Here is a 13,841-nt window from a genome sequence, read left to right as displayed (position 1 = left end):
AAATATATTGGCCAGTTAACATGAATAACCCTGCTAACTTGATAGGTGATCATTGAAAGCACTCACATTGAACTCACATTGAAAACAAGTACACTTCTTTACCTCTCCAGTTGGAGAACCGTTTTTCAGAATATTCAAGGTAAGTGTCAGCAAGGATGAGGTTGCAGCAAACACTGGTGGGGAAGTACACTGGCACACTTTTTCTGCAAAAATAGTTGGCAGTGTGTGTGGGGAGCCTTATGATTATTAATGACTTCAGATTGGGTAATTTCAACTACAGAGTGTTTTCTTAGGGAAATGATATAGTCCCAGGTTGCACAAGTATTTGTCTATGAAGATATCAATACGGTGTTAATTATAATTGCAAAATACTAGAAACAAGTTGAGTAGTAGGGGGAGTAGTTAATTATTCAGCAGCTATACAGTGGAATGTAACCAGCCATTTAAAACCATGTCTTAAAGCATATTTTAATGGTAAGAAAAATATTAATGACAAAAGTAGTATGCAAACCTGTTTACACATATAATTTATAGGTAGGAATAGATATCTAAATATCTCAAGCTAATAGTAGTCATCTTTGGGCAGAGGGTTTACTTTTTTACATATATACTTTCTATATTTTCCAAAAGTTCTACAATATGAATATAATGCGTTTTTTTAAACCAGAAAAACGTTACTTGGAAAAAAAATATTCAGGGGAGGGGAGTGTTTTCATTAAATTCACATTCTTTAAAATGTAAAATAAAATTTTAAGGTAGTGTTACAAATAAGAGTTACAGTATTATTTCAGCAAGTGGATGAATAAGTTAGGTGGATTGCCAAGAGGTTATTGATTTAAGAAAAAACAAAAAACAGCAAACCACTGTGGGTGATACTCACATTTTTTTGGTACTTATAAATAAACCACAATTTTTCTAAACTAGGAGGTGTACTAAGTTGGAAATTTCCAATGGTGTTTGATTTGCAGTGCCTGTTTTTACATAGTGCCTGTATTTTACAAGTAAGAAAGCTTAAAATTTCAAGTAGAAAGAGAATTTGTTTCTAAATACCTCTTGAAGTTTTGGTATTCCTGGAAAAGATTTAATATTTATGGGAATGAGTACAAGATTGATTTCCTTTGAAGAGTGTGATTTCTTGATCAGTATTCTGAATTAAATGGGACTGTTCAGGTAGATCGTTTGACTTTTACTTCAATTTAAATATTTATGGTCAGAAAGATAACATATAACATTTTGAATATGCTTACAAAATATTGAACCCTGCATTTTATTTTACAGTGTAGCTCTCGCAATATATTACCACATCAAAAACAGGTATGTGGATGATTAATTTTTTGCTAAAAACATTACACATTATCTCCTATTATGTTTTTCCTATTTTTTTTTCTTTTATGTTGTAGTTGCTTCAGCCTTTGTATACTTTACTCATGTTTTCCTGGAATTTCTAGTTAGTATAATTTACCAAACTTCCTAGGTAAGTGCTGAATCAGAGGAAACCAAATGGGTGTTTGTGTTTGAAGCCAACAGAACAGAACAAATCTTCTTGATAATGCCCAGCTTCCTTTTTCTCTTGATTTTCTGTGTAATTTGCTTAAACATTCTTTCTTTTCTAAAATATTATTTTAAACATTTACTATGTGCAACTTCAACATGAGAAAAAATGTTTATAGTTTTAAATTAGAAGAAACTTTGGTGTAAATTTAGACATAAACTATTTTAATGTAGTAGAAACCTTCTCTCTCTTAGAAGTCAGATGACATAAAACAGATGAAAGTAGACCCTTGGCTGGTGAAGTGCTGTTGGTCTCCAGTGCCCAGCTCAAGGCACTGTGCTTACAGTGCAAGTCACCACTTTAAATGACATTTACTGGCCTTGTAACAACCAGCCATTCTTTTATAGATGTATGGGTTACTGAGTTAAACTTTTCTACACATCACCTCTTGTTTTTCAATATAAAATTGTGAAACAAGTGTTTAAGTTTCATGTTATGAAAATTTCAAATAAATTTCTAGGGCACACTGAATGTTCATTTTTACCCTTGCACTTCTTTCCTTTCAGCTACCATGTAGTGATGGTTTAAGCATATCCATTATTAGCCTTTGCTGAGAAGCAAGATGTTTAAAGAAGTTTGTCACTTGCTTAAATTTGGTTCATTTGAAAACTCAGAAAATGAAAATCTAGATTTTTTTGCTTAGGTTAATTCAGCTAAATGTGGTTTATAACCTTTATTTCGTAGACAGTTTAAATAAAAATGATTAAATATTGTACACAAGAAAAATTATTATTTGTGGATAACCAATAGCATCTCCAACATTTAACATTAACTTCAGTTTCTTGAAATGTGTTAAATCAAAATATATTTTTATTTTATTTTGAATGACATTCTTGCAGAAAGTAAACTCCATTTTCTCTTATTTTCCCCACCAGGGACCCAGATGGAAGGATGCTCTTAGATATTTTTGATGAAAACCTTCACCCTCTCTCGGTAATCTCCTCCTTCTGGTGATTAATTATTTCTCTTTTGTTTTTATTGGGCGGCCAGTCATCTGAAAATATTTCCTTCCCCAGAAATCCGAAGTGCCACCAGATTATGATAAACACAACCCAGAGCAGAAGCAGATTTACCGGTTTGTTCGGACACTGTTCAGTGCTGCTCAGCTGACGGCCGAATGTGCCATTGTCACCCTGGTGAGTGCCTTCACAATGACTGCAACCATTCTCTAGATCACTGGGGTGGGGTGCAAGCAGGGAGTCTCACCAGGTACCTTAAGGGAACTACATCTTTGCTTTCAAGGTTGTCTTTTTTTTTTTTTTTCCTGGGAGAATAGAGAATGGATCTCCCAAAAGAGGGTGTGAAGTCTGTTCGACAGTCCCCACCTAAAGTCAGTTGTAAAATCACATTCAAAACTTGAAACATTAAATGAACATAAGTAAAACCTTGGGCTAAAAGGGGAATAAGAAGGACCAAGGCCCCTTGCTCCCTACTAACGTCCAGGTTTCCTATTGTTGATTCCTTGCAAAGGTTTTAATGACATTAATAGGATGTGATGAACACATACATCCTATATGAATACCTACCTGTACAGGAAGAAGTACTATATATTACTGCCTTGTCTTTTGTGATTTTTGTGACAATAATGTGTAAGATATTCAGAGACAACATGACGTAATCTGCACTTTAAGACTCAGCGATAAAAATCTATAATCTTACTTAGATTCTTAAAATTTTAGGGGCTATTTAGGTCAAATCTCATTTGGGAAATAGATTGACAGTGGAACACATTCTCACTGACCTTTTATGTTGCGTGCAACTCAGGTAAGAAGTTAGCTCTGCCTGTGAGTGAGCCCTCCCGGAGGGAGAGCAGAAAGCCATTCCCTGTTGCTTCTGAGAAGAGATTATTGTCTACTAGAAAATTTACAGGCCACCCAAGGACCCTTTGTATCTTTGCCACACTAAGAGCTTTGTGCCCTTCAGCTAATTCAACAGTAAACCTGTTTATTCATTCATTGGTTCATCCAATTGTGTGTTCACTCTTTCTCTCACTGAACTTGCCACCTCTTGGGTAAAACAGACATTCAGCAAGTAATCATTGGGTGATTTGGAATGATTCTAGGTTCTTCAGTCCCATTTGAGAAATATATTTATTGCTTAGGTTTGTTCCCCCAAAGGATTTCAAGTTCTTACAAAAACATGCAGCAGGGAAACAGGGTTGAAATTGTTGTCAAGGGAAATGGTGATAAAGAGAAAAGAAGGGTAAGAAAACCAGATGAAACCATGGATGAGGTTATTACTAAACTTTCACGCCATGAAGAAAGATTTATTTTGAAGCTGCTGCAGGTGGAACATGGTGGTGATTTTTTTTTACCTTTAATTCCTAAGGAAATTATGACCTGTGACCTGATTGTTTAGATGTATTAGCATGAAGAGGTTAGTGTCCTGTGGAAGACAGAGGGCTGAGATTTTAATCCCTGCCACTTTCCCAACTTCAGCCAAAATGTTGAGAGAACATCTAAAGTGCATTCCATTTCCAAGGGTGACAGGGAGGATTGGTTGATTCATGTCTTTGGAGTGCTGTAGGAGTGGTGCCTTTTTTTCAGTAATTGTAACTACTGAAATTTTCACTTGTCTTGTTAGATAAACTGGTGGCTTAGCAGGAGATTAGCTTGTATTGGGGTCTTGGTAGTTATAACCTAAAGATGAGCAGCTTTGGGGTCCCACGTAGTGGGTACAGCACTGCAGACCAGTTCTCTGGTGGCAGCTGAGAGTCAGCCTGCATGCCTGTGGGCAGAAGGCACATAGATGCATGCTCTGAGCGGGACCCTTGTGTGGTAATTCTTCCCTTCCCTGTATCCCTTGGAATTAGAAGCAGCCGTTCAGAACAGGTTTAGTCGAGAGTTGACAGAGAAGCATTAATCTCTGCCTTTCTCCTGGGCATTCTCTTGGCATCTTGGCATGCTGCCCAGGAGGAGGCTGGGTGGTGGGGGGAGGACAGCAGTTAGCCCTGGCCCTGTTGCCCACAAGTAACAAAACTGCAGCCTGCCTGTGGTAAGAGAGCTTCCAGGACCTTCAAATACCCAGAACCTAGTTAACTCAAAGCAAGTATTTCACGGCTTAATTAACTTGGTTCTAAAAGAGTAACAATAACTTAATATCACTAAATGTGTCATTTAGCCTAGCAGAATATTCGAAAAGCTCTGCCACTGGTACTGACACATGAGGAAATTAAAAAGAGGATGAAGTAACTGAAATCGCACCTTGCCGATTTCTGATAAGTTTTCACCTAGGGGCATTGTGTCATATTCCCAGCAACAGCTGGGGGAGGCCGGGGTTGGGCTGAAGGCCATGGCGTCAGCTGCCCCTCTGTAGCCCATCCTTTCCCTCAGGAGTTATTAGAGCTGGGTTAAACTTAGAGCCAGGAACAGACAGCCTTTTCAGTCCCACGTGTGCTACTTGGATAACAAAATATAGCTCCCTGTCTAAGCCAGGGATTTTGATTATAAGGATGGGAGACCCACACAAAGAGTCCAAGGCAGGAGATTTATTGGAAGGTTCAGGAGTCCCATATATCCCTGTCCTCACCCTACAGCAGGTTCCTCTGTCCGTCCCTCTCTCTCGGGCTGCCTCTTCTTGTCTCTGCTCCTCCTTTTGGGTTTCCAGTATTGAATTTCAAGTTGGCTTCTGGTCGGGTGGACGTGGCAGGGAAGTAACTGTCCTAATCTTGACTGTCCATCACTTTTTCATTTAAGGCCCAACACTGGCTAATTCAGCCTCTTGTGTTTAGTTCAGATTTTGGAGAGGGGATAAATTTTGATTGGCTTCATCAGTGATTGGCCCAGTTCCTTTGGGTCAGAACAGTCAGTCATGACCCAGAGGTGATAGGACAGAGGGCCCAGAGCTCTGTCCTGAGTCATTGTTTTTCTCACTCTGTTCAAAACCTCCAGTGGTTCCCCATCTTCCTCCGAGGAAGACACAAAGAAGGCCCTCATGTGACCTATAGCAGGATTAGGCCACCTCTCATTTCGACTCCGCTGCCTCTCTTCCTGCACATACCACTACCTGCCTTGGGACTTTGGCACTTGACACCACTGCCTGGAATCCTCTTTCCCAGATAGGCGTGTGGCGCCACCCTGCCTTCCTTCAAGCCTTGCTCATAGGGCAGGTCCATGGGGCCATCATACTTTAAATTGTAACCTCCCTCCTCCCCCACATTCCCTTCTCATAATTTCCTGCTTTGTTTTTCTTCATAGCACTTATCACCAATTAACGTTCTTTAGGTTTTACTCATTTATCTTATTTTGTTTATAAGTTCCATGATTAAGAGGTTTTTAAAAAATCTTTCTGTCTTTCTTGTTCACTGCAATGTGACCAACATCAGAACACAGCCGGGTACCTAATAAATATTAAATGTCAAAGTAAGTGTAGTGAGAACTGCTTACTGCTGAAGTAAACGAAAGTGGTGTTGATGTGCTTTGCACTTTGCCTGAAACATAGGGAGCATTCAGGAGCTATTTGCTATAGTCTTCCCCTACCCCGGGAGTTTTATAAAACTTTAAACTCCTATTCTGCTATTCTATTTAAGGTATTAAGGTAAGCTTTACTGAAGGGAGGGTGGCGAAGTCATTAGCTTGGGGACATTGCTCAGCTGAGCCCCTGACTGAGTGTCGCCCAGAAGGTTGGTTCTATCTGATGGTGATGGGAGGGAGAAAGGAAGTTAGTAGCTGATAGAGAGCAGTCAGGCATAAAGAAAGGGGGAGTTGAGAAGAAATGGGGGTGGCAACTAATGGAACTAACCAGACAGAAGATGTATTACCTTTTTATTAATTCCTTATTTTTTGTAGCTTTATTGAGATATATAGTTCAACTTAGCATAAAATCCCCTTATTTAAAGTGAGCACTTTAGTGATTTTTTGTATCTTGTACGACCATCACCACAACCTAATTTCAGAATATTTTCATCATCCCATAAAGAAACCCTTTACCCTTTATCAGCCACTCTCCATCCCCAGTCCCCACCCTAGGCCCAAATAAACCCACTAATCTATTTTCTTTCTCAAGGGATTTGCCTATTCTAGACATTTCGTAGAACAGATTCATATACTATGTGGTCTTTTGTGACTGGCTTTTCATTTACTGTAATGTTTTCAAACAGCATCCATTTTGTAACATGTAGAGTGTTTCATTCTTTTTTATTGCCAAATAATGTTCCATTTTGTTTATTCATTCATCAGTTGATGGACAGGTGAGTTTCTTTTTTTTAGTTATTATGAATAATGCTGCTGTGAACATTTGTATACCTGTTTTTGAGTTAGACATATATTTTCATTTCATTTCTCTTGCTATATACCTAAGAATGGAATTGCTGGGTCATATGGTAACTCTTTAATTTTTTGAGGAATAGTCTGTTTTCCAGTATGGTTGCACCATTTTACATTCCCATTGGCAGTTCCCTAATAGGAGGGTTCCAGTTTTTTCACATGTAATGTTCCTTGCCAACACTTGTTGTCTTTTTTGATTTTAGCCACTTTTAGAAGGGTTATATCTCATTGTAGTTTTGATTTGCATTTCCCTAATGATTAATAATGTTGAACATCTTTTCATGTGTTTATTGGTCATTTGTATATCTTCTTTGGGGAAATGGGCCTATTCAAATTCTTTGCCCATTTTTAAATTGGGTTGTCTTTTTATTATTGAATTATAAGAGTTCTTTATATGTTCTGGCTTAAAAGTCCCTTGTCAGGTAATGATTCACAAGTATTTTCTCCTATTCTCTGTGTTGTCATTTTACTTTCTTAATAGTATCATTTACAATATTGGTTTTCATTTTCATAAAGCCCAATCTATATATATTTTTTCTTTTGTTTCTTGTGCTTTTGGTGTTGTATCTAAGAAACCATTGAATAACTCAAGGTGATGTTGATTTACTCCCTATGTTTTCTTTTAGGAGTTACGTAATTTTCGGTCTTACATTTAGGTATATGATCCATTTGGAACTCATTTTTGTGAGATAGGGGTCCAGATTTATTCTTTTGCACGTGAATATCCAGTTGTTGCAGTGCCATTTGTTGAAGAGACTGTCCTTTTTTCATTGAATTCATAACTCTTGTCAAAAATTAATTGACCATAAATGGACAGGTTTATTTCTGGACTTTCAGTTTTATTCCATTGATCTGTTTGTATTTCCTTATGTCCACAACCACACTGTCTTGACTACCATAGCTTTGTAGCCGAAGTTAGAAAGTATAACTCTTGGGACACCTGGGTGGCTCAGTCGGTTAAGCTTCCGACTCTTGATTTTGGCTCAGGTCTTGAGGTTGGGCTCTGCGCTGGGCATGGAGCCTGCTTAAGATTCTCTCTCTCCCTCTGCCCCTCCCCCCACTCTTGCACTCTCTCTTAAAAAAAAAAGTATGACTCTGACTCTTCCAACCTATGTTATTCTTCAAGATTTTTTTTAGCTATTCTGTGACCCTTACATTTTCAATTTTAAAATTAGCTTGCTAGTTTCTGCAAAACAAACAGAAACAAAACCAGCTAGGATTTTGACAGGAATTGCATCAAATATGTAGATCAATTTGGGGACTATTTTAGTCTTAACACTAGTAAGTCTTCTAGTCCGGGAACGTGGGATGTCTTTCCTTTTAGATTTTCTTCTTTTTCTTTCAGCAGTTTTATAGTTTTCAGTGCACAGGTCTTGCACTTACTTTGTTAAATTTATTCCTAGGTATTCTGTTTCATTCAACAGTAAGTGGAGTTGTTTTCTTAATTTTCATTTTGAGATTGTTTATTGCTAGTGTATAGGAATATAATTTATTTTTGTAGATTATCTTGTATCCTTCCACATTGCTGAACTCATTTTAGTTCTAATAGTATTTTACTAGATTCCTTAGAATTTTATATATGCAAGATCATGTCATCTGCAAGTAGACATAGTTTTACTTCTCCCTTTCTAAGCTGGATGCTTTTTATTTGTTTTGCTGGCATATTTGTCTTAGCTAGACCTCTAGCACAGTGTTGAATAGAAGTGGTGAGAGTGCACATCCTTGTTTTGTTCATGATCTTATAGGGAAAGCTTTCGGTCTTTTTCTCTTAGATGTGTTAGCTGTGGGTTTTTCATAGATGCCTCTGTCAAATTGAGGAAGTTCCCTTCTATTCCTAATTTGTGGAGTTTTTTTTTTTAAAGAGTATTGGATTCTGTCAAATGCTTTTCCTACACGTATTGAGATTGATCATGTGGTTTTTCCTTTACTTTATGGGTATGTTAAAATCAACCTTGCATTCCTGGGATAAGTTATCCCACATGGTTGTGATATATAATTATTTTTATATGTTGCTGGATTTGGTTTGCTAGTATTTCGTTGAGAATTGTTGCATCTATATTTGTAGGGGCTATTGTTCTTTGATTTTCTTGTGATCTTTTTGGTTTTGGAATCAGCATAATGCTGACCTTATGACTTAGGAAGCATTCCTTCCCCTTCTGTTTTTCTGAAGAGTTTGAGGATTGGTGTTCATTCTTATTTAAATGTTTGGTAGAATTCACCACTGAAGCCATCTTGGTCAGGATTTTTCCTTGTTGGAAGTTTTTATATTATAAATTCTATCTCTTTCCTTACTATAGGTCTATTCCAGTTATCTATTTCTTCTTCAGTTGGTTTGTGTCATTTAGTAATTTGTCCATTTATTTTTTTTTTTAATTTTATTTATTTTTGAGAGAGAGAGAATGACAGAGAGAGAGAATGAGAGGGGTGAGGGTCTGAGGGAGAAGCAGACTCCCTGCTGAGCAGGGAGCCCGATGCGGGACTCGATCCCGGGACTCCAGGATCATGACCTGAGCCGAAGGCAGTCGCTTAACCAACTGAGCCACCCAGGCGCCCAGTAATTTGTCCATTTCATCTAAGTTATCCAATTTGTTGGATAATAGTTGTTTATAGTATTCCCTTACAATTTTTTTTTTTTTTAATTTCTGTTAAGTCTATTGTAATGTCTCCCTACTCCTCCTGCTTTTACTAATTTTAGTCTTCTTTCTTTTTTTCTTGGTTGGTCTGGCTAAAGGTTTATCAATTTTAGTGATCTTTCTAAAGAACCAACATTCAGTTTATTGACTTTCTGTTTTTCTGTTCTCTGTTTCATTTGTTTCCACTCTAATCTTTATTAATTCCTTCCTCCTGCTTTTTTTAGGTTTAGTTTGCTCTTCTTTTTCTTCTGGTTACTTAGAGATATCGTTTAGGAAAATCAATTGTATATTGTTTTACTTGGTAGAGAATTAAAATACCCAAGTGGGAGTTAACTAAAGAAATTATAGCTTAAGGTGGAAGGTTAGGTTATTGATTTGAGATTATCCTTTTTTAATATAGGAATTTAATAAATTTCCCTCTAAGCTTTAGCTATGTTGCATAAATTTTGCTAAGTTGTGTTTTCATTTTTATAGATATTTTCTTGAGTAAGCTTTTAATTTTAGATGTATAGGAAAATTGTGAAGGTAGTACAGAGTTCCCATATACCTCACACCCAGTTTATTACTAACATCTATAATATTATATAACATCTATAATGTTATTATTGGCCTCTTATATTTGTATATTTGTTACAATTAAAGAACTGATACTGAGATATTATTAACTAAAGTTCATGCTTTATTCAGATTCCTTAGTTTTTACCCATTGTCCCTTCTCTTTCCCAGGATCCCATCCAGGATACCACATTACATTTAGTTGTCATATCTCCTTAGCCTCTTCTTGTCTGTAATTGTTTCTCAGACTTTCCTCATTTTTTTTGTTTTTTTAAGTTTTTATTTTAATTCCAATTAGTTAATTTACAGTGTTATATTAGTTTCAGGTATACAGTATAGTGATTCAGCAATTCCATACATCAGGCCTGTGCTTATCACAAGTGCACACCTTAATCCCTATCACCTATTTAACTCATCCCCCTGCCACCCTCCCCTTTGGTAACCATCAGTTTGTTCTCTATAATTAAGAGTTTGTTTCTTGGTTTGTCTCTCTCTGTTTTTCTTTTTTCCCTTTGCTCGTTTGTTTTGTTTCTTAAATTGCACATAGGAGTGAAATCATATGGTATTTGTCTTTCTCTGACTTATTTTGCTTAGCATTATACTCTCAAGCTCCATCCATGTTGTTACAAATGGCAAGATTTCATTCTTTTTTTATAGCTGAATAATACTCCATTGTATGTGTGTGTGTTTGTGTATTATGTATACCACATCTTCTTTATTCATTCATCAATCAATGGACACTTAGGCTGCTTCCATAATTTGGTTATTATAAATAATGCTACAGTAAACATTGTGGTGCATGTATCCCTTTGAATTAGTATTTTCGTGTTCTTTGGCTAACTACCCAGTAGTGTGATTGCAGGATCATATAGAGTATTTCAATTTTTAACTTTTTGAGGATCCTCCATACTGTTTTCCACATTAGCTGTACCAGTTTGCATTCCCACCAACAGTGCACGAGTGTTCTTTTTCTTCACATCCTCGCCAACACCTGTTGTGTCTTGTATTGTTGATTTTAGCCATTCTTACAAGTTTAAGGTGGTGCCTCATTGTGGTTTTGATTTGCATTTCCCTAATGGTAGGTGATGATGAGCATCTTTTCATGTGTCTGTTGGCCATCTCTATGTCTACTTTGGGGAAATGTCTGTTCATGTCTTCTGCCCATTTTTTAATTGGAATATTTGTTTTTTGGGTATTGAGTTTTTTAAGTTCTTTATATATTTTGGATACTAACCCTTTATTGGATATGCCATTTGCAAATATTTTCTCCCATTGTGTAGGTTGCCTTTTAGTTTCATTGATTGTTTCTCTTGCGTGCAGAAGCTTTTTATTTTGACGTAGTCCCAAGAGTTTATTTTTGCTTTTGTTTTCCTTGCCTCAGGAGGCACATCTAAAACAAAAACTTGCTATGCTTGACATCAAAGAAGATACTGTCTGTGTTGTCTTGTGTGGTTTTTATGGTTCCATGTCTCACATTTTGGTATTTAGTCCATTTTGAATTTATTTTTGTGTATGGTATAAGAAAGTGGTCCGTTTCGTTCTTTTGCATCTGGCTGTCCAGTTTTCCCAGCACCATTTGTTGAAGAGACTTTTTTCCATTGGATATTCTTTCCTGCTTTGTTGAAGATTAATTTATCATATAACTGTGGGTTTATTCTGGGTTTTCTGTTTTGTTCTGTTGATCTATGTGTCTATTTCTTGCCAGTACCATACTGTTTTGATTCCTACAGCTTTGTAATACAGCTTGAAGTCTGGAATTGGGATGCTTCCAGCTTTGCTTTTCTGTTTCAAGATTACTTTGGCTATTTGTCTTTTGTGGTTCCATACAAATTTTAAGATTATTTGTTCTAGTTGTGTGAAAAATGCTATTAGTATTTTGATAGGGATTGCATTAAATGTGTAAATTACTTTGGGTAGTATAGGCATTTTAACAATATTTGTTCTTCCAACCCATGAGCATGAAATGTGTTTCCATTTCTTGGTGTCATTTTGAATTTCTTTTATCAATGTTTTATAGTTTTCGGAGTACAGGTCTTTCACCTTTTTGGGTAGATTTATTCCTATGTATCTTATTATGTTTGGTACACTTGTAAATGGGGTTGTTTGCTTTCTGCTGCTTCCTAATTGGTGTATAGAAATGCAAGATTTCTGTACATTGATTTTTGTACCCTGTGACTTTACTGAATTTGAATATATCAATTCTAGCAGTTTTTTGGTGGAGTCTTTCAGGTTTTCTGTATATTGTATCATGTCATGTCATCTGCAAATAGTGAAAGTTTTACTTATTCCTTACTGATTTGAATGCCTTTTATTTCTTTTTGTTGTCTTACTGCTGTGTCTAAGACTTCCAGTACTATGTAGAATAAAAGTGAGAATGTACATCCTTGTCTTATTCCTGACCTTAGGGGAAAAGCTGAGGATGATATTAGTTGTGGGTTTTTCATATAAAGGCTTTATTGTGTTGAGGTGTGTTTCTTCTAAACCTACTTTGTTGGGGCGCCTGGGTGGCACAGTCGGTTAAGCGTCTGCCTTCAGCTCAGGTCATGATCCCAGGGTCCTGGGATCAAGCCCTGCATTGGGATCCCTGCTCAGTGGGGAGCCTGCTTCTCCCTTTCCCGCTCCCCCTGCTTGTGCACTTGTGTGCACTCTCTCTCTCTGTCGAATAAATAAAATCTTAAAAAAAAAAACCAACCTACTTGGTTGAGGATTTTTATCATGAATGGTTGTTGTACTTTGTCAAATGCCTTCTCTGTGTCTATTGAAATGATCATATGATTTTTATTCTTTCTTTTATTGATGTGATGTATCGCATTGATTGATTTGCAAATATTGAACTACCCTTGCATCCCAAATTGCACTTGATCGTGGTAAATGATTTTTTTACTGTATCATTGGATTTAGTTTGCTAATATTTTGTTGAGGATTCTGTATTTCTCTATGTTCATCAGAGATATTGGCTTGTAGTTCTCCTTTTTTGTGTTGTCTTCGTCTGGTTTTGGTATCAGGGTAATGTTGGCCTCAGAATCTTTCCTTCTTCTCTTTTTTTTTGGAATAGTTTGAGAAAAAGAATTTACCTGTGAAGCCATCTGGTCCTGGACTTTTGTTTCTTGGGTTTTTTGATTACTGATTCAATTTCATTGCTGGTAATTAGTCTGTTCAAATTTTCTACTCCTGATTCAATTTTGGGAGGTTATAAGTTTCTAGGAATTTATCCATTTCTTCTACATTGTCCAGTTTGTTTGCTTATAATATTTCATAATACTCTTTTATAATCCTTTATTTTTTGTGGTGTTGGTTATTGTTTCTCTTCTTTCATTTCTGAATTTGTTTGAGTCCTCTCTCTCTGTCTCTCCCTTTTTTCTTTTTTTTGTGAGGCTGGCTAAAGGTATTTCAATTTTGTTGATCTTTTCAAAGAACCAGCTTCTGAGTTCATTTATCTGTTCTATTGTTTTTTAGTATCTGTTTTGTTTATTTCTGCTCTAATCTTTATTATTTGGTTCTTTATATTTTGGGGGGGGGGTTGTTTGGGCTTGTTTTTCTAGCTCCTTCGGGTGTAAGGTTAGGTTGTTTATTTGAGAGTTTTCTTGCTTCTTGAGGTAGGCCAGTATTGCTATAAGCTTCCCTCTTTCCTCTTTTGCTGCATCCTAAATATTTTGGACCATTGTGTTTTCAAATTCATTTGTCTTCATTATTTTTTTATTTCCTTTTTGATTTCTTGGTTGACCCATTCATTGTTTAGTAGAATGTTATTTAACATCCATGTATTTGTGTTGTTTCTAGATTTTTTTCTTATTGTTGATTTCTAGTTTCATAGCATGTGCTAAGAAAAGATGCATG

At 36.5% G+C, this 13,841-nt stretch overlaps 1 protein-coding gene across 3 annotated transcripts in view; it reads left to right on the top strand.

Moving 5' to 3' along the window:
* Positions 1 to 13,841, top strand: part of CCNY (cyclin Y) — a 224,043-nt gene that overhangs the window by 188,336 nt on the left and 21,866 nt on the right. For all 3 annotated transcript variants that reach the window (XM_045874172.3, XM_054507278.2, XM_064591830.1), the window contains 3 exons: positions 1,279 to 1,314; positions 2,428 to 2,485; positions 2,569 to 2,688. In XM_045874172.3, coding sequence (XP_045730128.1) covers positions 1,279 to 1,314; positions 2,428 to 2,485; positions 2,569 to 2,688 — 214 coding nt within the window. The remainder of the gene's footprint in view (positions 1 to 1,278; positions 1,315 to 2,427; positions 2,486 to 2,568; positions 2,689 to 13,841) is intronic.

This window comes from Mirounga angustirostris, unplaced genomic scaffold (assembly GCF_029215605.1).
Source record: "Mirounga angustirostris isolate CCGP_5_RB_7025 unplaced genomic scaffold, mMirAng1.0.hap1 SCAF_5, whole genome shotgun sequence".
In the NCBI taxonomy this organism is placed as follows: Eukaryota; Metazoa; Chordata; class Mammalia; order Carnivora; family Phocidae; genus Mirounga; species Mirounga angustirostris.
This window is presented reverse-complemented; position numbering and strand designations above follow the sequence as displayed.